This window comes from Equus przewalskii, chromosome 29 (assembly GCF_037783145.1).
Source record: "Equus przewalskii isolate Varuska chromosome 29, EquPr2, whole genome shotgun sequence".
NCBI classification, from domain to species: Eukaryota; Metazoa; Chordata; class Mammalia; order Perissodactyla; family Equidae; genus Equus; species Equus przewalskii.
This window is the reverse complement of record NC_091859.1, coordinates 28,154,581-28,181,888: the sequence shown is the minus strand read 5'-3', so window position 1 is coordinate 28,181,888 and position 27,308 is coordinate 28,154,581. Positions and strand designations below refer to the sequence as shown.

Sequence of the window (27,308 nt, the reverse complement as noted above, 5' to 3'; positions counted from 1 at the left end):
TTAGATCTCATCAAGAAATGTCTCACGAGAGCAGGGACCTGGTTTTGTTCCCCACTGTCTCCCAAGGACTGGCTGACACATTGTAAAAATGGACTGAATGAGTGATTTCCTAACTGAAATCAACAAGCATGCACTGAGTACTGATTCTGTTTTTCAGAGAAAACTGTTGACTTTCAACATATTTACTTGCAGATTTTCTCTGTAAGTACTCATATAAATATAGACTTACAAAATTGGGGTTGTACTATGTATCTTTTTATAGTTTGCTTTATTCTCTACACTGTATTCTGAACATCTTCCCATGTTATTAAAAATCCTTGGGGCTGGCCCGGTGGTGTAATGGTTAAGTTCGAATGCTCCGCTTCCATGGCCCAGGGTTCGCAGGTTAGGATCCGAGGCGTGGACTTAGCAATGCTCGTCAAGCCACGCTGTGATGGCGTCCCACATAAAACAGAGGAAGACTGGCACGGTTGTTTGCTCAGGGTCCATCTTCCTCAAACACATACACACACAAATTAACATTTTTTGATAGCAGCATAATACTCTATTTCATAACATACTTTATTTAATCATTTTCAAGCTGTTAGACAATTAGGTCATATTAGTTATCTCTTCCTTGGTAACAAAGTACCCAAAATTCTTTGGCTTACAACCACATACATTTATCACCTCACAGTTTCTGCCGGGCAGGAATCAGAGGGTGGCTTTGGCTCCGGGCTTGTCAAGGCTGCAACCAAGGTATTGGGGGGGCTGCAGTCATCTCAAGGTCCAGCTGGGGGCACTTCCAAGCTTCCTGGGCTGTTGGCAGAATTCAGTTCCTTGCTGGCTGTTGGCTGGAGACATCAGTTCCTTTCTCTCTAGGTAGCTAGATAGATGATAGACGGATAGATAGACAGATAGATAGGCAGACAGACATATCGATAGACATATCTATATGTATATCTGTTTATTTATATATTTCTATACATATCTCTATATCTATCTATCTGTCTAGCTATCTATCTATCTATCGAGAAAGGGTACCCGACACAGAGTTCACAGTCTTTTTGCAATCTAATTTTGTGTGTTGAACTCTAGGCATTAGAAGTGAGTCAGTCAGTCCTCCCATGCTCCCGGGGAGGGGGATTACACAAAGCTGTGAATACCAGGAGGTTGGGATCATTGGGGGCCATTTTAGAGGCTGCCTACTGCATCGTTTTTCCCAAATTTTTTCTACTATGAACAGTGCTCTTCTTAATATCTTACTACCTATTTATTATCTTGTTACCTGCATTACGAATTGTTGCCTTATGCTACATCTGTTGACTCGAAGGGTAAGAACATCTTCAAGGCTGCTAGTGCACACTGCCTAATTGCTTTCTAGAAAGCCTCTCATCCCCACTGTATGGGAACACTCATCTCACCACATCTTCATCTTTGTCATAAAATTCTTTGCTTATTTGACAGATTTCTCCTTCTTTTGATTTGCATTTGAGGATAAACCTTTTTTTCCCCATGTGTTTATTAGCCATTTGTATTTTTTTTCTTTCATGAGTTTTCTATTTTATGTCCTTTGCTCATTTTTCTATTGGAGATTTAGTGTTTTTCTTATCAATATGTATGTGCTTCACACATAAAGGTATTAACAATGGGTAGAGTTTTTTTGGTAAGAGTTTTATTGAGGTATCATTTACATACCAGGCTATTCACCCATTTAAAGCGTACAATTCGGTGGTTTTTAGTATATTGACAGATTTGTACAACCACCACCACAATCAATTTTAGAATATTTTCATCACCTCCAAAAGAAACCCCAGGCGCTATAGCTGTTACCCCCTACTCCCCCCATCCCCTCTCTCAGCCCTAAGCAACCACTGGTTGACTTTCTGTTTCTGTGGATTTGCCTATTCTAGACATTTAATGTAAATGAAATCACGCGCTCTGTGGTCTTTCGTGTCTGGCTTCCTTCATTTGGATAACGTTTTCAAGGTTCATCCATTTTGTAGCATGTGTCAGAACTTCATTCCTTTTGATGGCTGAATAATGTTGCATTGTATGCATATACCACATTCATTTATCCCCTCATTAGTTGACAGACATTTGAGTTATTTCTACTTTTTTGGCTATTTGAATCATACTGCTCTGAGCCTTCAGGTACAAGTTTTTGTGTCGATACTTTTTTTCATTTTAGGGAGTAAACACCTAGGAGCGGAATTGCGGGGTCAAATGATAATTCTCTGTTTTAACTCTTTAAGGAACTGCCAAACTATTTTCCCCAATAGCTGCATCATTTTCCATTCCCACCAGCAGTGTATGAGGGTTCTGATCTCTCCACATTTTTAACAGTGCTTGTTATTACCTCTCTTTTTATTACAGGAAAACTAGTGGGCGTGAAGTAGTGTCTCATTGTGGCTTTCATTTGGATTTCCCTTAGGATTGATGATGTTGAGCATCTTTTCATGTGCTTATTGGCATCTGTATAGCTTCTTAGAAATATGTCTATTCAGATCTTGTGAATGGGTAGGATTTCTACTAGAGAGAGTGGGGCCAGAATGAACCTGCCGTGGGACGAGACTAAGAGGGAGTCCTAGGTTTGAGACTTGGCTCCCCACTTATTAGGTGTGTGATTTCTGGGTTTCTTAAACTCTGAGTCTGTTTTCACGTCTTTATTTTATTTATTTATTTTTTTAGGAAGATTAGCCCTGAGCTAACATCTGTTGCCAATCCTCCTCTTTTTGCTGAGGAAGACTGGCCCTGAGCTAACATCCATGCCCATCTTCCTCTACTTTATATGTGGGATGCCTGCCACAGCATGGCTTGCCAAGCGGTGCCACGTCCACACCTGGGATCCGAACCAGTGAACCCCGGGCCGCTGAAGCGGAACGTGCAAACTTAACCGCTGCGCCACTGGGCCAGTCCCTGTTTTCAAGTCTTTTAAATGGGGAGAACACCTACTTCGTCAGGTCACTGTGTGGCTGAAATGAGAAAACACACATAACATTTGACAGAGTACCTGACACACGGTAAACATGCAATAAATAGGAGCTATTTTGTTTATTTAAAAGGTAATAACATGATGAGAACTTTGTTTCAGGAAGATTAATCTGGCCATGTTATATTAAAATGATTAAAGAGAGTTTGCAGACAGGGGCACCAGTTCAGAGAAGGCCCAACAGTTTAAGCAAAAAGCAAACGAAATGAGAAAAGGATGTTTTCTGACCTTCCTTCCCATTAATGATAAATTTTTCCTCCAGTCCTTGGCCCAAGCAGCCCTAGAAAGGAGCGTGATCTTGCTGCTTTTTCAGGCGGATCAATGATATTTTAATCATCTTTGCGTATTAACACATCTAATCCATGGGGAAATAGATGAATGTGGTTTAAATATTTTGATGAACACTTCATAATAACTTGGGGAATTTTAAATATGTTTATTAACTCTGTGTCTCTGGAGAAAAATGACACATAAGGCTTTGGTAATTTCAGGGTCACTTATATTATCAATTAAAACACACATAGTGGGGCCGGCCCGGTGGCGCAGCAGTTAAGTTTGCATGTTCCACTTCAGCGGCCCGGGGTTCACCAGTTCGGATCCCGGGTGTGGACATGGCACCGCTTGACAAGCCATGCTGTGGTAGGCGTCCCACGTATAAAGTATAGGAAGATGGGCATGGATGTTAGCTCAGGGCCAGTCTTCCTCAGCAAAAAGAGGAGGGTTGGCGGCAGTTGTTAGCTTAGGGCTAATCTTCCTCAAAAGAAAAAAAAACATACAGTTTTATCCAGTGCCTGCTCATGCATGCATTCATTCATTCATTCCATACATGTCTGTGGAGCTCACTATGTACCAGGCGCTGCGTATACAGTGGTGAATACAAGGTCTTTACACTCAAGGAGTTTATATCCTAATAAGCTGAAATATTAAAAATCCATCCCTTCAGCAAATATTTATTGAGTACCTACTATTTGCTTGGTAGGCATCAGTGAACAAAGCAAGCAAAATCCTTATCCTCACAGAGCTTACATTCTAGTAGGAAGTGACAGATAAAAAGCCATGAACAAAACAAGTCAAGAACTCTGCAGTTTGTTAGAAGGTAAGAAGTGTTGTTGAAAAATAAAATAAAGCAGTTAAGGAAAAGTTGGGGATAGGGAGCTGGAATTGCGATTTTTAGATCAGTGATCAGGGTTGACCTCGTTAAGAAATGGAAGGAGCTATGTGGCTATCTGAGGGAAGAATGTACTAGGCAGATGGAACAGCTAATGCAAAGGCCCTGAGGCAGTAGCATTCCTGCCAGAAATAAGGACAATAAGAGGTGAATTGAGCAAAGGAAAAAGTAGGAGGAGATGAAGTTAGAGGGGAGGTGGAGAGGGAGTAGATCATAGATCCCATAGGGCCTTGTCCAATGAAGAGGCCACTATTCATATCTGAAAGGAAGACAAAGTGCTGAATAGGGGCCAGCCTGGTGGCATAGTGGTTAAGTTCCCATGCTCTGCTTAGGCAGCCCGCATTTGGCAGGTTTGGATCCTGGGTGCAGACCTACACACCATTCATCAAGCCATGTGGTGGTGGCATCCCACATACAAAATAGAGGAAGATTGGCATGGATGTTAGCTCAGGGCCAATCTTCCTCACCAAAAAAAAAAAAAAAAAAAAAGTGCTGAATATATTTCTTGCTAAGCAAAGGACAGCTTCATTGTAAGGCAGACTATCTCTGAACAAAGAAATCTATGGTCTTATATAGCATTTGGGAAGTGAGAGGGTTACAGATGAGCTGATCTTTAGTTGAGGAAGCAAGATTCCTGGAGTGTGACTGCTGCTGACTGGCTGACTTTCTGAAGTAAGGGGCTGTCACTGATGGGGAGGTTGTCATCCATTGAGTAAAACAGATTCTAGTGGTTACTTGCAGTCTGGCCAGAGAATAATTAGTCTTTTCCTTCATTCAACTGGGAATGAATAAACTTGTCACTCTGCTTGCAAGGCCACTAAAACCTTTGTCTTTGACTCTGAGGAAATGGGGAGCTTTAGAGGATTTTTGAGCTGAGAGGTGACAGGATCTGAGCTGCATTTTCTGAGGAGCCCTCTGGCTCCTGCGTAGGCCGGCGGTGGGGGGGTGGTGGGGGCCAGGTGAGGAGGTCAGAGCAGGCATCCTGGTGGGAGGAGACGTGGCTTGGACCATGGCGGCAGTAGGGGGTAATGAGAAGGGCTCCCATTTGGGATATATTGGACAACAAACAAACAAGACAATCCAATGAGCCTGAGTATATTGGAGTGAGCGTAACAATATTTACCTTCCCATAGGGTGGCATGACTGCGTGACATTTTAGGGAGTAACCAGGTGGGGCTACTTTAGAAGGGGTTGGGGAAAGCCTCTTTAAAGAGGTGAGGGGCCGGCCCCGTGGCCGAGTGGTTAAGTTCACGCGCTCTGCTTCAGTGGCCCAGGGTTTCACTGGTTCGGATCCTGGGTGCGGACATGGCACCACTCATCAGGCCATGTTGAGGCGGTGTCCTACATGCCACAGCTGGAAGGACCCACAACTAAAATATACAACTATGTACTGGGGGGCTTTGGGGAGAAAAAGCAGAAAAAAAAAAAACTATTGGCAACAGTTGTTAGCTCAGGTGCCAATCTTTAAAAATAAATAAAAAATAAATAAAATAAATAAATAAAGATGTGAGACCTCAAAGATGAGAGCCAGGAAGACCTTAAGGCAGGAGCCTGGGGTGCACGTGTGTGGGTGTGTGTGTGTGTGCGCGCGCTGAGGCCAGTGTGTCTAGAAGGTGGTGAGGTGGGGCTGGGGCAAGTGGCGCAGCTAGGAGGGGAGAGGGAAGCAGAAGCCAGATCCTTCCAGGCCTCCAGTGCATAGAATGTGTTGAGAAGAGAGGGGGCAAGAGCAGAATCCGGAAGCTGGAAAGGGAGACAATACTGGAATAGGCACTGTCATCATGGGAGTTCTGTGAGGGCTCATTAAAGTAATAAAGTAAGATCCAACTGAGAAGTCTTCATTGTGCCCGAGACTGTCTTATTGTGTGCGGAATTATGACTCATATAAATGGTGGTATAAATTAAGGGGTAGCTGTGGTGTGCGGACTAGGAAAAAAAGAGAGTCACTCACCGTCCTGTGACCTTTAACACTAAATCTAGGTTAGTCTAGGTAACATCTTTTCCACGATTCAATTGTGATTCACATCTCTCTCTTTCACCACGTAATCACGAAAAATGGTTAACGTTTATTGAGGGCTTCCTGAATACAGGCACAAAAGGTACAGAGAACATGGGTTGTCAAGGCGGGATGACCTGGGATTCAACTGTATCCGTTTCCTAGAGTCAGTGCCCAAGGGTAAGGAGCGGGCTCTATACACCTTTGAGCCCTGGGACTCCTGGCACAGTGCCTGGTAAACAGTAGGAGCTCAATAACGTTTTTTTTAAGGAAGATTAGCCCTGAGCTAACATCCGCTGCCAATCCTCCTCTTTTTGCTGAGGAAGATTGTCCCTGAGCTAACATCCATGCCCATCTTCCTCTACTTTATATGTGGGACACCTACCACAGCATGGCTTGACAAATGATGGGTAGGTCCGCACCCGGGATCCGAACCAGCGAACCAGGCCACCCAAGCAGAGTGCGTGAATGTAAGGGCTAGGCCACCCAGCCAGCCCTCAATAACCTTTTTGTTGAATCTAAATCAAGCATTTGGATTAGATCAATGGTACCGAAGTAACACCATATTAACTCAGAGAAAGCCGTCCTCTGCATTTTTTGGTTCATCATCCAGCCTGTGGATTAGCAGACATCTCTCTTTCCTACTTCTTCCTCTTTCATATTTCCTGCCCTTGATCACATCATTTCACTCCTAAAACTCCACTTTATGGGTACATGTAGAGAAAGAGGAGAGTTAAATGCAGGCCACTTTTACTCCTTTTTAGCAAACAACAGTTTTGAAAAGGGTGATAGAGATCGAAATTCATGTCAATATAAAGATCTTAAGATAACGGGCCAGCTTTTTTAGGGCTTTCTATGTGCATTTACTTTAAGTTAGTTCCAAACCATCCTAAGAAGTAGCTAGAATTACTCCTCCCATTACAGAGGTGTAGAAACTATCACGGAGGGGTAAAGAAATTTGGTCAGTAAAAGAAGGAAGTGAAATGCAAATCAGGTCTTCTGATTCCACAGGGCATTGCTACCTACTCCTCGTGGAATAATTTGGAGGCTTTTATTTGTTTTTGCTTCCTTATTTGCTCCAGAAATGTTAAAATATGCGGAGAAACAGTAGGAGCTCTATAAATAAAACGTCTATATATTTTTAAATGATTAAAACTGGAAAGTTTAATGTGGCACCAGGCCACTTGTTTAGTGGCAGTAAAGGGAAAGGCCATTCTTGGCTCCCGTGGCAGAAATCCTGCCGCCCTTGGCAGGGCGGGTGTCTGTGATGGTCGCAGCCGAGGCAAGTCCGACCCAGACTGCAGTCAGCGAGGGCAGCGAGGGAGCCTGGCTGCACCGAGGCAAGAACGGGCCATGGATTCTTGCAGCCCAGCTGTCATCTGGCTGGGAAACGCCACATGTCAGGTTGCAACTACCAGGGGCGTGAGGGGAACAGGAAATGCAATATTTTAAGGTCAGGGGGAAGGCGGGCTAGACTGAGCAACCTGTTAGACCTGAAGGAGAGAACTGTATCTTTAGATGAAATCTGAAAAACGAACAGCCGAGCTCAGTGACCCAGCGCGAGGGAGGGCTGTGCCTTTGGCAGCATTAGCAGAGACACAAGGAAAACACGAGGTGCTGAAGGCGTTCCAGGGGGTAACCGCCGTGCAAATCCACCCCGTGGCTCGGGTGTCGCCCTGCTTCTGCCCGGCGGCTTCTGCCCTTGCTTTCCCCTTCCTAACAACCCAGGCGCGGGCAGCTGCGCTCGGGCGGGGAGACACTTCCACGTGGGGGAGGGAGGGCACTGAAAAGAGAGGGAGGCCTGAGCAATCGCGCTGCGCAGAGGCGCGGGGAAACACCGTGGGAAGGAAGCCCGCACAGACCTCCCCGGCCTCGGGGACACCGCCCGCCGCCGCCGCAGCCCGCTCTGCAGACCCGCGCACGGCGGCCGCTCGGCGCGGGCGGGGCGGGGCCCGGCGGGGGCGGGGCGGCGGCGGGGGCGGGGCCCGGCGGGCGGGCGGGCGCGCGGGAGGCGCGGAGGGAGGGTGTCGCGCCGAGGGAAGCGGCCCGCGGCGGAGGGAGGGGAGCCCGAGTCCTGGAAGCGGAGCTCCGCGCTGGGACTGGTTCCTTCGCAGCCATTTTCTGTCCAACCAAACAGCCGATTGGAGACGGGAGCCAACCAGGGCTGCATTGGAGGTTTGTGTCTCGCTTCGGCCAATGATCGCTCCTAAACCGACTCCACTTTAGCTCGAATGAAATGTCCGTCTCCTCCCGGCGCCGTCCCCGCCGCCAACGCCGCCGCGGCCGGGGGCACTCGGCTCCCGCCCGCCGCCCGCCTCTCGCCTCCCTCCGGCCCGGGCCCGGGGCCGGGGCTGCGGCCGGCCGGCGCCTGCGAGGCCGCTGCTGCGGCGGCCCGGCCGGGGAACGGGCGCGGGCCGCGGCGCGGCTCTTTGTGCGCGGGCCGAGGAGCGGCGGGCCGCGGGCCAGGCCGCCGAGCCCGGGCCCGGGGCCGGGAGGGGGGCGCCGGCGCAGCGGCGGGCCGCGCTCTCGGCGGCGCCCGGCCGGCTCCATTTTGTGCGGGGCGCCGGCGGGGGGCGGGGGCCGCGGCTCGGACCCCCGGCCGGGCCCCTGGCCGCCGCGCGGCCCCCCGGGGAGCGCCCCCCTCCGCCCGGCCGGCCGCCCGCGGGGGCATGGCGGGCCGCGCCGCTTTGTCTGCCCGGCACCCCGGGCGCCGCGCGGCGGGCGGGCGGCGTTGGGCGCGGGCCCGGGCCAGGGCGAGCCGGGGGGATGCGCGCCGGGGGCGTCCGCGCCGCACGGGCGGGACTGACAGGTCGGCGGCGGGCCGTGGGGCCGGGCAGCCCGCGCACCTTCGTGGGGAGGAAGCGAGGTCCCCGGGAGGAAGGCACGGATGCGGTGTCCCCGTGGTCTGGCTTCCACGTAAAGAATGCAGCCATCTGGCGGCTTGCGGTCCCTGGACTTGCCCCGAAGGTGGGAAGGCAGCCTTTCGGGTTGGGCTAAGGTTTTAGTCTTAGGTGGGAGGCGGGGAGGATGTGCCGGGCCTCGGGAGCAGGAGTCTCCGAGAACAAAGAATTACAGAGCACCCCCAAGTCGTAATCTCGCCCAGAGTACTAGAGCAAGATAATTGAAACAAGGTTAGGTAGCGTGCGACCTTTAAAAAAAATAGCATCCTCCTAACCCGCACGGACTCGACAGTTCCGTGGTTCGTGCCACACGAATCACTGGGGTGGTTTGGGCTGTTAGTCTAGTAACTGATCAGCAACATAAAGTGATGAGGTAAACGGATCAATATGAGTGGCATTAATAAATAGGGGTTTTATTTGTAGAGTATGGAAAGTTTAACCAGAATTCCTTAAAAGGCAATTATGCCTTCCCCGCACTGCTCCTGTAGCTTAATTTAAGGATCATATTGATGCAAAACTCTGGTTGTTGATGCCAAAGAATGGAGGGTGGAGGAGGGGTCTGCTGCTTTTCTCGGATACAGATTTGCATTTCTTCAAACATTAAACAGATGTATGCATTCCCTTGAGCTTTCACATATATCATAACCTGCCTTTAAGAAAATATATACCATATGAGGTGGTAGTGTTTTCTTTGAAATACTGAATCTAAATATGTACCGACAACTATTTGGGTGAGTAATTGTGGTGGGGTGTCACCCCCCCCCCCCAGCAAAATACATAAATATATATATAGTTCCTATATTTTAAGTGTTCTGAGGATTTTTTTCCAAAGACAGCCATAAAAAAATAACACTCCTAGCTACAAAGAAGGAATTTTCTGGGCAGCTTTGGGGTTGGAAAGAGGACAGTGTTTAAAAAATTGTTTTTAAGATTATAGCAGAGTAGACATTGGCAGCCAGTCTTTGCTGCCTGGACCCTAGTGATGGCATTTTAAAAACTGAATTCAGTGACTTCAATTTTTTCTGCTGTTTACTAGAATTCACGCTTGAGTGCGTATCAGTATTTTTTCTTCCTTTAAAATTAACCTTGAAAGGATATATTTTTGTCCCCCTCCCAGTTTGTTTCACTTGAAAAAAGGAAAAGAGCTAATAAGAAATGAAGACTGTAACATTGTAATTGATACCAATTTATACAGCTATTTATGCTTTACAGTAAGAATGAAGTGCTATTCAGATGCAATTTTACTCCAAAATGGTGGTGTTTAAAATGATGAATGAATGTCTTAATTGATTGTGGTGGTGTCCTCTGTATGTTCTCTGGGCAACATGCATCTTTCTGGAAAAATCTGAGATACTTAATTTAAAACCATTATATTCTGAGATAAATTCTCCCCTTTTGAGCTTTGGAACCCTAAATCTCTAAAACATTAGGAAAACCATCACCAAAAATTAAGTTGATAAGTAGAGTATTTGTGTGTTGGGTGTTAATATTTTAAGTAGTTTAGACGTGTAATTTTTGGTCTCTTGGATATTATATAATTGGTGTGTTGTGATGAATATTTATGATGAACATGAGTACATTCAGGGTTATGTTAGAAAAGCAATCCCTCCCTCTAATGGAGTTAACTTTTTTGTAAGTTCTCCAAAAAATATCTTCCAATTTAACAAACATTTATTAGGTGCCTGTTTTTGCACCATTTTATATCCATGCACTCCAGTGAATAATAGGTAAAATTATACATGCTTTTAAAAATTTTACTGGGAAGAAAGCCTGTAGGTTATGTTTTTACTACTAATAGATGTTTGTTTATCTTCTAGGTCGAAATTGGGCAAAGATTAGACACGTTTTTAGACAGGTGTTCTTGAACACTACTGACAACACGAGTCTGACAGTATTTCATGACAGTGAGTATATTTTACCATTTGGTTGTTAATTAGATTTGAACAATAATTAGCCAGAAACAAAATGATAACTGCTTTATATTGGAGATTCCTGGTGGAATGAATGCTTTCTAAGTCTGGACAGACAGTACCTCTCCTCATTCCTGTTGCTTCCTTCCTTTTAGTGACTTGCGTGTATTAAGTGTTTCCTGTGGGCCCCTAAGTGCTGTAGAATGGACAGGGTACAAAACTTGTCCCAGCTCTTAAGAGGCTGGCTGTTAAGCTGGCAGGGCTTTAGTTGAATTGAATAATTAGAAGACAGTTCCTTGTGGAACGGAAGATGCTGGTTCTGAGGGTAGCACGCGTGAAGAGAGGTGTGGTGGGCCTGGGCAGGTGGGAGTGTCATGGAGGAGCCTGTGGACCTACGTCTGGGCCTTGAAGGATGAGTGGGGTTTGGATGGGAGGAGGGCTCACCAAAAGCAAAAGCCTCAAGGTAGGGATGAGTGACTTATGTGTAGGGGATGGGGAATAGACCTGCGTTGTCCAAGTGAGGATCTCCCAAGATAACCTAGCTAAGAGATACCACTTGGCCTGTCTGGATACTTAGTCCTGGATCTGCTACTATATCTGTGACCTCAGGCGTGTCACAACCTCCTTGAGCCATGATGGGCTCACTCCTAAAATAAAAGAACTGTACCCGGGGATCCCTAAGTAGGGCACATTGTAGCACCGAGATTTTTATCAGCCCTGAAGATAGAGTTGAAAACACATTTAGTTGGGTTAAGTAGGGGATCCATTCATGGAAAGCCATGAAAACTCAGTTTGGATTTGATGCTGAAGACTTTTAGAACCATCATAGGTTCAAGAGCTAGAGAAGCAGTGTTTTAGCGAGATTAGTCTTTCTTTTTAAGGAAGATCAGCCCTGAGCTAGCATCCGTGCCCATCTTCCTCTACTTTATATGTGGGACGCCTACCACAGCATGAGTTTTGCCAAGTGGTGCCATGTCCGCACCCGGGATCCGAAGCCACAAACCCTGGGCCGCTGAAGCGGAACGTGTGCACTTAACCGCTGCGCCACCAGGCTGGCTACTTAGCGAGATTATTCTTAAGACAACATGTGCCTAGGTGGGTTGGGTAGTAACCTGGTGGAAATAGAAAAGGCAGGGCATATGCAGAAGTCATTTTAAAAGTGGTAACAGATTAGGTAGAGCTTGAAGGAGATGACACTGACAGAGCTAGCCTGGAAGAGTGGCGGGGGTATTACGAATAGAATTGCAACAGTTGTAAAGGAGATCAGGAGCTCTCGTCCACTGCCTCCTTGCAGGGGACGGGGAAGGGGAGTCTCCTTTCCCAGTAGCTGAAGTTTGCAGTGATGGGGGATCAGACGTGTTATAGTTGTGGCTTGCTTGAGTGGCAGGCAGGATATGGTTGTAGATTTAGGATTCATGAGCATAGAAGTGATATTTAGTGAGTTCGTTAAGAGAGTAGGGAAGAGAGAGAAAACAGTAACCTTGGATAAAAATAATAATTAGGAGATGAGGAGAAAAGAATAAACCAGGAAAGAATATTGCTTTGGAACTCAAGGGAGAAGAGAATTCCAGGCATAAATGTGGGGTCAGCAGTGCCCAGCACTACAAAATACAGTCCAGTAGGATGAAGGCAAGATCACGGGCAACTTCTAAGAATGGTTTAGTATCAGGTGGAAAAGCATGTGTCAAGGAGTTTAAATAGGAATGAAGAGCTATGTAAGGACTGTCAGGGTGACAGTGAGAGCCAGACAAGGGTATGGAGTAGAATTAAGGTTTTATATGTCTAAATGCACTTCTGTGTGTTTAATGAGAGAGTCTAAGCATGTTTAAGGAAGAGTGAGGATGCTGGTAAGGAGGACTGAAGATATATTAGAGATGAGGAATCTTTGTATTATTTCCTACTCTCAAAGAGATAAAAAGGAATGAGATCCAGGGAACAGGTAAAAGGGGTGATGTGAGAGAGAAAACCTTTGATGGCTTGGAAGAATGGTGAGAACTGTATTTGAAGGGATACTAACAATACTAGGTTACATTCGTTGAGGTCTTGTTATGTATCATGCTATTTGCTAAGTGCTTTCTTATACAATAACTCCACTTCTCATTACAACCCCACGTTAAAAATGGGGAAGCTGAAGCACAAAGAAGATGGTGAGTAAAGACATAGGGCTAGTGAGCGGGAGCGCAGCTTTAAACCCAGGTGGTCTGTCCTCAGAGCCAGTGCCCCATCACTGCCTCCTGGAGAGACGACCCCGAAACCAGGGTGGATTTCTTACTGTTTCACAAATATTGTCCTTGTTGGAGAAGCCAACATTTGAAGAAACCTTCAAATGTTTTCAATCTGCAGTCAGTAGACTTAGCATTGAGAGGGGGCAAATAAAAGATTTAGGCCTAAGACCATAGGAAAAACTCAGGAACAAGTAGTGTAAAGTGCTTGGCATCTGGGACTCTGGATTTCAGTCCCATTTACTTTGTCCCATTTGGCAAGTCATCAGCCTCATGCAACCTCAGCTTTCTCACCTGCTTCACAGGGGCGTGAGCTTGTGTGAGATATTTAGAAAGTGTTCAGTAAATGTTAAACATATTAAAGAAGGCACTCTGTACTGCATTTGTGCAACAAATTATTAGTATAGTTTAAATACTGCTACATGAAAAAATTGTAGAATAAAGATTTATTAGCTTAACCAGCTGACCGTTTATCTCACACAGTAGTTTAGAGATCAGTGTCATCAGTTCAGCTAAATAGTTAGTCAGTAAAATGAATTTAATGGGATTTAACTCCTCTTTGGCCATATTGATGAGTTCCCTTTGATCTCTGATTCTTCATTTCACCCACTCCCTTGTTGTCCTGTTGCTCTTCTCTTTGTTGTCTGGATGGAATCCAGCACTTGAGCTTCTGTGCTCTTACACCAGCCTGTAAGTGTCCCAACTGGACATAGTGCACATTCGTGGGCACCAGCTTCAGCTAGGCTCTCAGCATTGCCTGACCCTGCTGTCCCTTCCTTTCCCTTTCTCTGCAGTGACAACCATCTGTCTCCCCGGGGGTAGGAATCCCAGCATTATCCTTGGTCCTTCCTCCATCTCTCGTTCAGTCGGTTCCCAAGTCTGTTGATTCTGCCTCCTCACACACTCTTGAGTCTCTGCCCCTCTTGCTCCTGGACCGCATGCTGGCAAGGATCGTCAGCTGGCCTGCCTTCGTGCCCTTACTGCAGCATGTGGTCCTTCTTGGTCTCTGCCCCCTCGGGGCTTCCCTCCAGGTCATTTTCTACACTGCAGTGTAGCCAGAGTGATCTTTTAAAAAAGAAATCTGACTGGCACTCTTCTGCTAAAACTCTTCTTCGATTAGCTCCTTGCACTCCACCACTACGAGAGTTCCCTATTTCCTTTGCCTGGAACACTTTTCCTGTCTTTCTTTGCCTAACTGATTCCAATTCATCTTTCAGTCTCAGTTGAAATGTTATTTCCTAAGACAGCCTTCCGTGACTCCTCAGACTAGTGAGGTCCCTTTGGAATGAACTCCCAAAGCATATAACAAAACATCTTTGTTTCCTTAGTACTTGGTACTAACAATTAGTTAATTATTTCTAATTATTTAATAGCTATGTGTAACATTTACTGAGTGCTCCTCTTGTACTGAGAAGTCTTTACTTGTGACTTGGAAGTACTAGCAGACTACGCTCCCCATGCCTTCCTCCTGCCCCGAGTTTACATAATATTTGTCTTCTCTGCAAGATGAGGACAGAGACCTTGTCTGTGGTGTTGACTGCTTCATCCCTAGCACACAGCACGGGCCTGATAAGTACTAAGTGTTTACTCAGTAAATATTTGTTGATTAGCTTACTTAGAATCTATAACCCGTTTTGTAAATTTTGATAGGAAGTTTTAGACCTAGGAAAAAACCTTTGGGATATATCTAGCAAGTTTCCCCCCTCATTTCTTATATCCATAGGAGAGTGGCTAGCATATTGTAATTATCAAAGATGAGGCTAATTTGTTGAACGGAAGGTACTAAGTGCCTTGGGGATTCAGAAGGGAACACTAATTTTTGGCTTGCTGAGTGCGGTAAATCCGGAAAGTTGTCCGGAGGATGGGCGAACACTGAGATTAAAGAATCGGGCAGGATTTTCATGGTAGAAAGATGGAGGACAGGAAGACAGAAGGTGTGGTGGAATGACGGAAAAGCTAAAATTTGCAGAACGAGAGACGCATGCAGCTGAGCCGCTGATGTGCGGCTCATCTTCAAAGGAGGGAGGATGAGATCTAACATCTCCGGAGTACACTGCATGCCAGACACGGGCCCTAGCAGCTTTCTGTACGCTGGAATTCTGACAACTCTGGCAGACTTCTAGAAGTATTTTTTAGAAGACTGAGGTTTAGAGGCTAATGCTATTAATCCAATGACAATCTTGCTGCTAATCCCAGTGCATGACAAGATAATGGGATTGAAACTTTTTGCCTTTAAGACTTTTTAATGTTAGATTTATAAATTAATTAATCTCCCAGATCCTGGTTATTTGAACAGTGTCCTCATCAGCTAATTTAAAAAGACTCATGGTATCCTGTGGCCATGCATTTAGCAAAGAATTTCTGTTACTGCCCTGCCCCTCTCCCCAAGATTTGTTTCCACTTGTAGGTTCTGAAACAACCACTCTGGTCCTGTCTCCGGCACCTTGATCTCCCTTGGGGCATTGTAAAAACTAGTCAGTTCACAGCTATCCTAACTGAGCTTTCTTTCATGGCTAATAAAGCCATCATCATTATCTATTAAAGACTACTCTCCTAGTATCTTGTTAGCATTTTAGGATCAAAATAGCATTTTGTATTTGGGTAATGTTTCACATTCCTTTATATTATAGCCATTTAGGGTGGGGAAGGCCATATGGTTATTTCCATTTTATAGAGAAATACATTTAGTTAGTAGGGATGCTTGTTTTCAGTAGGAGAGTCAGAATCAGCGCTGACTGTTGTTTGCCACCAAAAAGATCAATAAATAGGTACTCTGTACTTTCACAAATTATTAAAGGTAGATGAATTCTATTCTCTGCCCCCTTAAAACAGCTGTATACATTTTGGAAATGTATCTGTGTCTACAATTAAATTAGATACCACAGTCAGCTTACTGTTTTGAATAGCATTATTTGTAAAGCAGAAAGACTTCCAGGATTTGCCATGTTGGTGAAATGGAATGGAGCCAGTTGAGGGCTTATGGTTCAGTTTTTTCCCGATTTTTCCCTCTTAGAATTCTTTTAGCTCTGAGCAAAATGAATTAAGCAGGCTTCTTTTCAAATAGTCCCTTTAATCTCACTCTTGTCTGTGGTTATACTTTTCCTGTCTTTATATGCAGATCTCTAATCTCCTGACCCCTACACTTTTCTTTTTTCTGTAAAGAATCAGACATTTGAGGGGAAGTGGAGAAAGAAAACTAACCTTTGACTAGAATTAGAGAAGATGGGTTAGTTCAAAATGTGTGTGCATTTTTGGGTTGCATGGATACAGAATTGCACAAGGAATCCATATGCTTCTTATACCAAACAACAGTTTGGACCAAGACATTGTCTGTTGTGGAACTTCTGTGAGACCACAAAGAAGGTGTGCAGCCAGAGCAGCAGGGTTTGCCCAGGGCTATCAGGCTTCCGCAGGAGAGCTGAAGTGGTGAATAGAGATGCTTTCTGGGCAACTGCTTGTCATTCTAGGGGTAAAGTAGGCTGTAAGTCAGCGTTGCCTATGGTATAGCTGAGGGTTATGCAGTTGGAAGCAAAGAGGTGTATGTTTTAGATTCATTTCCTTGTTTTGTTTCCCTGTTGGTCTTATGCTTATCATAAGATAAGGATATCCATGCTGCAGGGGATGGATAGGGGACTCCTGAATAGTTGGCCAATTATCAAAAAGTTTCTGAATCAAGAAACAGAAATGTTTTCTTTTAGTAAGCTTAACACTATGAAAAATGTGATTGACCCACCCTGTGACAGTTTATGAGCATGGAATCTGTTATGTTTTTAGACACGTTTTATTGAAGAGTATTAAAAACCTGTTTTTCCTCATAGATGGATGGTGACAGTTCTACGACAGATGCTTCTCAACTAGGAATTTCTGCAGACTACATCGGAGGAAGTCATTACGTTATACAGCCTCATGATGGTAAGAGAGCCACAATTAGAAACCAATTCACAAGTGGAAATTTTAGTAATGTGATATTATAGGTTGGTTTTGTCTTTACAGGAAAATTGGCCGTCTTGTGTCACAGTTCAGTGACGGTCTAAAGCTGTACCATGCTGTTTGTAGTAGAAATAGTTTTCAAAAGAATGATCAGTTCTAGAAAAGAATTCTATAGAAGTTTGCCTATTTAAAACTGGTACAGTTTCTCTACAAATTTGTTGTTGATTTCCTTTTTGAGTACTAAATATGGCAAATTCTTATTCAATTGATACAGTAAATAAAATAGTTCTTTAGAGGGTGAGTTGCTAGCTATTATATTTCTAGTACCTATGAAAGATTTATTTTTGTTTTTCATTCAATATTAAGTTTGAACTATGTCAGGTATTAGAATAGCAGTATTACGTTGGCCTATCAGAAATAATTTACTTTTCTGGCATTCTGATTTGTAAGATTAAAAAACATCAAGATGTATTTTTGTAGAAGACAATTGGAAGGGGGCAATTAGTTATTTCATCCTACAATAGATAAACAAGTTAATTTTGATAACATCTTTTTTGGGGTTTTGTGGTTTTTTTGTGAAGGTTGCCCTGAGCTAACATCTCTTGCCAGTCTTCCTCTTTTTGCTTGAGGAAGATTGTCACTGAGCTAACATCTGTGCCAGTCTTCTTCTGTTTTGTATTTGGGATGCCACCTCTGCATGGCTTGATGAGCAGTGTATTGGTCTACGCCCGCCATGGAAGTGGAGTGGGTGAAGTTAACCACTACACCGCTGGGCCAGCCCCTGATAACATCATTTTAAACACATAAAAATGTAAATTGAATCAGCTTAAGTTCCTTTCTTATTTAATATATGTAAAGAGTGGAAAGTTTACTTACAAGATACTGCATTTAGTCCTAAAAGGATATTATTGGTTATGTGAAAGCTTCAGTTTTATCTACATCAGTATAATTTGAAAACTCACTTTTTGTAAGAATATTGAATCACTATTATAGCTTTGTTCAAAAATATTACTACATTGGTAATAATCCAACTGGGTCAGTAATATTCAGGTCCAGTTTGTCCTTTCTATATAAGCTTGGCTCTGGATGAACATAGAACCTCTTAATCTAGCGGTATTCAAGGAGCCATAGGTGACGGTCTGTAGGTTTCATAGCTAAGTCACGCAGCATATATTCATGAGCTCCTCTTCTTTGGAAGGTGATCTGCCAAGTCCTAGGAAGGACACGAATCTGATCCCTGGCCTCGGGTAGCAAAAATCTAGTAGAGGTAATGAGAAATAAAAAGAAATATAAAGTGTGCCAGAGGAGAGACTCAAAGAGGCACTTCTGAGCCTTTGTGAAAGGAGAGATCACGTGTGCAGATGCTGTGGAGATGTTCTGAGCATTTTGGAGAGTGAGTAGGTAGGATTTTAGTAGGCAGAGTTGAGGCTAAAAGTCTTCCCTAGGCAGTGGGTTTGAAATTGTTAAATGAGTAGGCTTAGTTCTGGCCCTGAGGAACTTGTGAAAAGAACTGCTATCCTAATCCCTAAAAAGGATTGGGGAATGAACCAGAACGGCTCTTCTAGATCATTTGAGATAGTCTTGTCTATCTTGAAGTAAAAATTATGAGAAACTTTAAACCTAACTTATTTTTTATTTCTTTAGATACTGAGGACAGTATGAATGATCATGAAGACACAAACGGTTCAAAAGAAAGTTTCAGAGAACAAGACATATATCTTCCAATTGCAAATGTGGCAAGGATAATGAAAAATGCCATACCTCAAACAGGAAAGGTAATGCAGAGGAGAAATTTAACTCGGTTTTTTGTGGGGCGAGGGGTGGGGGGATTGTAAAACTACACGAATACATAGTTCAGGAATAGTTAGCTATTTCAGTCATTCAGCCTTTCAGCAAATCAAATATTTCCTTCAATTCTGCATACTTAGTTACTGAACAGTGTTCCATTTCTTTGTTCTGTCATGTCCCCAAATGCTCCCCACTCCTCCACTTATTGGAAGCAGATAAAATAGATGCATTTGAAAATAGGTGTATTGTCAGAACTATCAGGTTTGTGCTTATGATGATGTAATTTCTATAATGTTGCAGCAAAACTGGGTCATATTGTACTGATGGATGTTGTAAGGATTTTAAAAAATCCTTATATTTGGAAACAAGTTTTTATATAATTATAGATATTAATGTACATTTAAATTCAACTGGTATTTTTTTACAAGATCATTTTGTCTTGTTAGAACACCTTTTAAAAACTCATTGTCACTCAGCTCATCACTTGGTCTAAAATAAAATTCACGCTTTAAATTTTATATCGCATAATAAACTTTTCTGTCATTTTATTGTAGCTTATAAAGTACTTATGAAAGTAATAAAGCTTATAAATAAATATATTATTAAATACATCACCAAGCCTAGAAGTTCCGATTTGAGAGGTCCTCCTTATGTTTTAAGGGGAAAAAAGCACAACTGCCGATTATTGCTGAAATAGGTTAGGCCTGCGCTGTCCACTGCCGCAGCCGCAGCCACAGGTGGTGACTGAACACTTGAAATGTGGCGAGTCTGAATTGAGATGTGCTGTAAATGTAAAACATAAACCAGATTTTGAAGACTTAGTATGAGAAAAGAAAATATCTCAGTCTTTAAATTGATTCTGTGTTTAAATGACATTTTGGATAAACTATATTATTAAAATTAATTTCACCTGTTTGTTTTTTCTTTTTTAACATAGCTACTAGAAAATCTAAAGTTCAGTATCAAGCTCGCGCTATATTATCTTGCTTGACTGCATTTATTACGTGAACTCTTGTTTCCTTTTCTCCAGGCTGTAAAATAGGCAGGGAGGTGAAAGGCAGTATGTTTCAGGAAGGATTTTGAGAGGTGGCTTTGGAATTGCATGATTTAATCTGTTAGAGTCTCACTTTGAAACCCTAGACCCTTAAGAGAAGAATTGTTTTATAATGAGGTGGCAGGTGTGTGCTTCTTTAGGTAGGCTTTTTAATAAACTCAAAGCCTGTCCCTGACACTTTTTATGTCCAGTAGTAAAAACGTCATCAGATGTCATTATTTCACTCCCTCATAAGCCTTACGTGAACTCGGTGTTGTCTAAAAAAGCTTTCTGGTGTCCTTATTCATGGAAGTGCTAGGGCAGTGAAGTGGTAGCTCACTCAATCTGCAGCTCGCAGTACACTACATGCATGATTTTCTTGGGGCACTTGCTTAGTAAGAGTTTTCACCTTTATGAGATGGTAGGGACATCCAGTGGTTGCTTTTATACCAATTCTGTCTGTTTTCTGTGAATAGTTGTCAAGGCTTCTCTAACTTGACTCAAGGTTTTTTTTAAATTTAATTAATTAATTTATTTTTGAGGAAGATTAGCCCTGAGCTAACTGCTGCCAATCCTCCTCTTTGTTGAGGAAGACTGGCCCTGAACTAACATCCGTGCCCATCTTCCTCTACTTTATATGTAGGATGCCTGCCACAGCATGCTTGCCAAGCGGTGCCCTGTCCACAGCCGGGATCTGAACCAGTGAACCCTGGGCCACCGAGAAGCAGAACGTGCGCACTTAACTGCTGCACCACTGGGCCAGCCCCTCAAGTTTTTATTCTAACTCTGAGGGTTAGAATTTTGTTAGCACAAATTGTGTTAATGTTATCGGTATATATTTCAAACATTAAAGGTTAACAGTCATAAACTGAAAACTGAAATCTGTATTCTTGTGAACAGCCTTTTACTTCCGCAGGTTGTTAGGAAGGTGATGATTATATTCCCTGCAAATTTACCTATAATTCTTTCTTCAGATTGCAAAAGATGCCAAAGAATGCGTTCAAGAATGTGTGAGTGAGTTCATCAGCTTTATAACATCTGAAGCAAGTGAAAGATGCCATCAAGAGAAACGGAAGACAATCAATGGAGAAGATATTCTCTTTGCCATGTCTACCTTAGGCTTTGACAGTTACGTAGAACCTCTAAAGTTATACCTTCAGAAATTCAGAGAGGTAAGTAAAATGTCTTCCATTATGCTTTTAAGAAAATAAGGTACACTATTCACTAACATTTTAAATGTATTATTTGTTTAAAAATTCATTTTATAGCAAATCACATAACATTTCTCAGAAGTAGTGTGTAATCAGTTTATTACTGTACTTGAATAATAAGCCTTTTCTTTTTTCTTTTATTACTAATGACGGCATAGTTAGATAATGATTAAGAGTGTGGACTCTGGATTCAGACCACCTCGCGGCTGAATTCCAGCTCCACCACATGTGAACTCTGTGACGCTGGGCAGATTATTTAAGTACTTGGATTCCTGGTCTGTAAATTGAGGCTAATAATAGTACCTACCTCATAGAACTATCGAGAGGACTACGTGCAATAATCTGAACTGCACTTATTAGCTTGGCATATACTGAGCATGCAGTAATGTTAATGCATGCTGTGATTGTTACTAATTTAAAAGAGGCAGCATCTCAAAACTTGGGGCCTTTTGGATAAAAAAGAGGGAATTCTAACTATACCCCTTTCTTATTACTGATTGAATTCTTCTGCATTTCCTCTTTGGTTTATCTTTGCCTGTGGTGTGAATTTTGTGAAAATGAGTTAAGATCAGCGTATTTATTTCCACACTCCAACCTGACTGTCAGATTCAGATTGCTTTCAAAATATTTTCTTAGTATCTTTAGTGTTAGAATACCATTAAATTAGTGATACCTGCATGGAATGATCAAAGTAGGAAGACAGTGTGTAAATTCTGCACGGTACTTTTCCAAATCTTCAGCATCACAGAACCTTAGACTGGATGGAACATAGAGGCCTTTGGTCCAAAGTGCAATTTTGATTTAGGAATTTTAAACTCTCAACTTTTCTACAGTACTGCCCAGTTGGCTAAGAGCTGTATATATAATTAAATAACTTGATAATCTGTAGTAAATTTATAAGCTGAATATTTATAGTACTTTACGGACTGCTTCATCTGTGAGTTCTGTTTTCCTTTTGATGTAGTGTGAAATTAGAATAATTTTTTATTTTTACCCATAAATACTTTAGATTTTCTAGGTCATTACTAAAACTGTCTTGTGATGACTGCTGCTTATATAAATGTTAGCATTTTGAAAGGCCTCTTCATATGTCATTAACCAGAAGTGTTAATAAATACGCTGTGTAGTGTTTATAATAATAGAAGCTCTTAATTTTAGGATATAAGTGCGCCTTCTCATTTAGAAAACAGTTTCTTTTGCATGCCAGGGGTTACCTTTTCTGTTTTCCTTCCGCAGGCTATGAAGGGAGAGAAGGGAATTGGCGGGGCAGTCACAGCCACGGACGGACTAAGTGAAGAGCTGGCGGAGGAGGCCTTTAGTAAGCGGGGCTATGACACACCTGTGCACCTGGAGTTCTTCTTACGAGCCACGTAGATTGTTAGAGTGATTAATACTAAATGTCTGTAGCGGTACTCTTGGACTATCAGCACTGAGTATTTTGACATAGCAGCATTTTGAATAGTTCTCACGAGGTCATGCCCTCATACTTGAAGTCAATGAGGGATAAGTGTAGAAATTTTAATTCTGCAGACATTATAATCTCTCACCAGTAGTTCTGACTGATTTCCATAGCCCCTGGGTTTTGGTTTAAGATTCACATGAGGTAAGAATATTGAGAATTGTAGTTTGTAATATAAAGTCTTGTGATTTAAATAAATTTAAACTGAAGGTTTCTTTTTGAAAAATTGAGTATCATGTCATATCGGTAAAATAAAAGGTCTATGGTGATTGTATTTCTCATATAAAATTTACATGTGTGTTTTATAGTTGTCCTATGTAAAATATATGCTGCTTAGTTATGTAAGTGTTGCTGCCAGCCAGGCCTTACGGCGCAGGTCTACCCATGGGTCAGAATCTCCATCCAGTCTTTCTGCAGATTTGTGTACATGGGTAATTAGCTAAAGTACACTCCAGGGAAATGAAGATTGAGAAAACTGAAAAACACAACAGAAGAAATGTGCTTTTTAGGAAGCTTTTTTTAAAATGGAAAATGGGGGGGTTTTGGATTTTGCCCAAGATTACATGATAAGTGGCAGAATTGTAGTGAGACGTTCATGGCACCACTTTAAAGTCCAGGCCAAGAAAGTAGGTGCAGTTCTTTTCCTGCTTTAACTTTCGTTTTGTCTTTTAGCTAACCAGTTACCAGCTGGCTTAATAACTGCAGATGGTCAACAACAAAATGTTATGGTTTACACAACATCATATCAACAGGTACAGTACCTTCTTTGTATCTTAAATTATTTTAAAAAATGATTATATCCATTGATTTTTATCAAAGGTGGTTAATTTCAACACAGTAAGAACCTGACAGATTGAAGATTGTTAAAAATTATTTTCTCACAATATATAACTGTGTGTAGAATTCTCTTAATGGTTAAAAATATATTTATACACACGTTCATATTTTCGTAGATTTCTAGAAAGATACACAAGAAATTAATAAAGTAACTTCCTTGGGTAGAGAGAATGGAGATTGGGGTGGGAAGTAGACTTATTGTTCATTTATTGTTTTTATTCATTGAATGTTTATAGTACGCATATGTTATTTTTAAACTAATTTTTCTTTAACTCTTCTCAATTTACATTTTCTCATCTTAGATTTCTGGTGTTCAACAAATTCAGTTTTCATGATCTGAAGAAATGATGGAATGGGGAGTGTAGAGAAGCGAAAGAGTCTATGATTCTGGAACAGAGACATTTAGAAGGAAATGACTGGTGAAAGAATGTCTCTTTGTATGTTAAATAGCTGTAATGTAGCTTCCTGATGCTTGACTAATTGAGGTGTTAATTCTGACTTGAGAATCTTTTTCATGAATGATTTTAAAGAAAAATTTGGATTTTAAAGGTATTAAAATATTTTTGTTTTGTACAAGAGTTTGTTGCTCTGTATGACTCCTGTATGCATTGTATATTGCAATTTATTACTGTCAGAGATTTGTAGACAGTTTCTTATTTTCATATTGAATCATGTTACTTTTGTAATTCAAGTAAGCAGCTGGGTTAATTCATGATGTTTGCCCTTTTAATAAAATATAAGGGTAGAGTTCATTTTGAATGCAAGTTGCCTTTATTATAAATTTGAGTTTGTCTTGGTTATATAATATCTTGCATGATAACATAGCTAGATTTTTAGCATTTGCCATATTTATTAAAACTAATTTTTTTGTAAAACATTCGTAGCTTAAGCAGCACCATTTTTTAAAAAATGTAATTGAAGAATTAAGTGTGAATGCAGAAGCAAATATTGTCTGCCCTATTAAACTTGGTGCCCATTAACAGTTTACACTGTTCATTATGCCTGTTAAGATAGTTTTAGTTTATTGGAGCTTTTGTTAAGACTAGAGTTGTTCATGAGTTACATAATTATGAGTGTTGGAATCCATTTAAGTTGAATGTAGTTCTAGTGCTCTTGAAATGGTGCCCCTTTCATTTTGTATATGATTTTTCCAAAGCATATCTTCAAAAACTATAGTATCCTCTTCCAGGAGAGGAATTTTATAGTCTGATGGTAAATGTCCTCATTTTACCTTTTTAATTGAAATGTCAAGTTTCCTATTACTCTGGGAACCAAGAAACGTCAGACATTTTGTGTATTCCCACCTTTTTTTGCATGAGTGAGTGAATACTATGGAAAATAGAGTGAGTGCTATGAATGGTGTGAAACAGAAGTCACCAACTTCCAGTGTGCTGTCTTGATCTTTGCAATAAACTAAACTTAGATACTATGTAACTTTGTATAATTTAGTAGTATGTACTTGGGTGGTTCCTTTTTTAAAGTGAGGATTTGTATTTTCTCATCTATTCTTTTTGGTGATGATAATTAACTTGAGTGTTTTGTTGTTTGTTTGGTATCAACAATTGCTATTGTATTGTTTGCCAAAAGGGAGTTTGAGAGAACGTCATCTTGGAAGGACACTCATCTTTATAAGGTAGAAGCAATTTCCCAGATATAGCTGAACAGAAATATTTACTTTGCCAGAAGAAGCCTTTGGCGGCATATTTGGGCTAATCTGAGGTTAATAACTCCCTCACCACCCTCTCATTTAAAAAGTAATCTTTATTACAAAGAATTCAAATAGGCCAAAAAATAAAAAGTGGGGGAGTGGTTAAGCAAAATCAACATCAACCTATTTTGTTGAAATAATCAATGTTAATATTTTGGTAAATGCCATTTGTCCTTTTACTTTGCTAATATGTATATTTTTATAAAAATGGGCTCATACTTGCATACTGTTTTGTAACCTGCTTTTTTCACTTAACAATATATTGTGAACCTCTTTGCCAGGTCATTACATAGTCTTCTATTTTTACTTGTTTATTATTTTGTTGTATGGCCAAACCCTAATTTATTTAATCCCCTCATGGACATTTTAATTATATCCATCTTTTCACAGTTATAAACAACACTTTAACCTTGTTTGTGTACATCCATGGCTGTTTTCTTAAAATTATTAGAAGTAGAGTTGTTGGGTTAAAATTTAGGCAAAATTTTAGGGCTTTTGATACTTGTATGTTTTTAAATATCTTCCGTTTGATCCAGGCAGTATGTCACTATATAACTGATAAAAGCACTTAGTCTTTGGTTCAGATTCTTTCTCTAAAATTACAGATTGGGTTATGTTTAAGAATCAGATAAAAAAGGAATTAGACAACTTTAAAATTTATATCACTATATACCAAAACAAATTTCTAAATTTAATAATTTGTTGGTAGTACTGACCGAAACTTTGAGAGGAGGTAAAATCAGGTGGACTTGAGGCTCTATGGCCGTCACACTCTGAAAGAACACTGGCCTTCTTCCTGGGTCAGGGACCTGAGCTTTGATACAGGTGAGAGGTAGTGCTGGCTTTTTATTTGGCCTGTGTTGCATTTAATTGAATGTCAGGTTTTCTTCCCCCTGGAACTTCTTGAGTATATATAAGCTCCTCCATTAACCTGAAAGTGTTTTTAAAATATGTATAGCTTTGTACATGTTGCTTTAATGCGTATCTAAGAGGGAAATGGGCTTCAGTGACTGAGTCATGGATAGAAGAAGGGAATTTAGTAGTTTCTGTCTGTCCCCTCACTATTTCATTATAATGGAGATGCTTTAGTCCTGAGAGAAGTTTTTTTTAATGCTGTCTTCCTAATGTCACATACTTGGGTATGATGATGATATGTTTTAAGCTATTTGTATTTCTTTTCCTCCTACAGTGTCATAGCTAGGCAGTGTTTTCCTTTCTTTAGAAACATGCCTTGGGGCCAGCCCGGTGGTGCAGTGGTTAAGTGCGCACATTCCGCTTTGGTGGCCCAGGGTTTGCTGGTTTGGATCCTGGGTGCAGACATGGCACTGCTTGTCAAGCCGTGCTATGGTAGGCGTCCCACATATAAAGTAGAGGAAGATGGGCACAGATGTTAGCTCAGGGCCAGTCTTCCTCAGCAAAAAGAGGAGGATTGGGAGCAGATGTTAGCTTAGGGCTAATCTTCCTCAAAAAAAAAAAAAAAAAAAAAAACATGCCTTATTGTGTGTTCTCTGGATTGCCTTATTGGGTTAAAAGAGTACCAGTTCCCTTTAATAATGCTATTGAGCATAGTTATGGGGGCCCAACTAAAAGGATTTCTACAGCAATAAAAATTGGGCATGAAAAATGAAAAAAAGTTTCTACTGTTTGCCAAGAATGAAATCTTGGAGTGCAAAATTATTTTTAAAAATATTTTTAGGGAAAGTTATTTTATCAACAGTCCAAAACAATATTTGTTGCTTTACAAGTGATAAAATACTTAAAAAATTTTTTTTTTAAATTTTTTTGTGTGTGAGGAAGACTGGCCCTGAGCTAACATGTGTTGCCAATCTTCCTCTATTTTATGTGGGGCACTGCCACAGCATGGCTTCACAAGCAGTGCTAGGTCTGTCCCTGGGATCCAAACCTGTGAACCCCAGGCCGCCAGAGCAGAGCACATGAACTTAACCACTATGCCAGTGGGCCAGCCCCAGATAATACTTTTGAGTTACTCAAATTAGTGATGTTGGTTAAGATCTTTACCAAAAGCTAGTCTATTTAAATGCATATTTTTGGTCTCCCTGATTAGACAATTTATATTTTAATTTATGTAATAATTTATATATACTGACTTTAAACTCATATTAATCATATAGTGTGCCCACGAGTAAAAAATAGAAACAGCCCTACTAACTTTGATTT

General features: G+C 41.7%; 2 protein-coding genes across 4 annotated transcripts in view; one reads left to right on the top strand and one right to left on the bottom strand.

Annotated features, from left to right (window-relative positions):
• Nucleotides 1-542: 542 nt before the first annotated feature.
• The window catches only part of HCFC2 (host cell factor C2), a 77,098-nt gene continuing 50,332 nt past the window's right edge, over nt 543-27,308 (bottom strand). The window contains exon 16 of one of the 2 annotated variants that reach the window (XM_070600745.1): nt 543-865. In XM_070600745.1, coding sequence (XP_070456846.1) covers nt 858-865 — 8 coding nt within the window. In that variant the 3' untranslated portion in view covers nt 543-857. Of the gene's footprint in view, nt 866-19,395; nt 19,666-27,308 lie in introns of those variants that run through there. The other variant, XM_070600743.1, reaches the window with a different exon arrangement.
• NFYB (nuclear transcription factor Y subunit beta) lies at nt 8,123-25,415 on the top strand. 2 transcript variants are annotated; one of them, XM_070600759.1, is made up of 8 exons: nt 8,123-8,307; nt 10,850-10,936; nt 16,983-17,076; nt 18,739-18,869; nt 20,890-21,087; nt 22,363-22,444; nt 23,258-23,337; nt 23,725-25,415. In XM_070600759.1, the coding sequence occupies exons 2-8, from the start codon at nt 10,931-10,933 to the stop codon at nt 23,755-23,757; spliced, it is 624 nt and encodes a 207-aa protein (XP_070456860.1). In that variant the 5' UTR covers nt 8,123-8,307; nt 10,850-10,930; the 3' UTR covers nt 23,758-25,415. The 2 variants fall into 2 exon arrangements, with proteins under 2 accessions (XP_070456860.1, XP_070456861.1); XM_070600760.1 differs by lacking the exon at nt 8,123-8,307 and adding an exon at nt 8,866-9,099.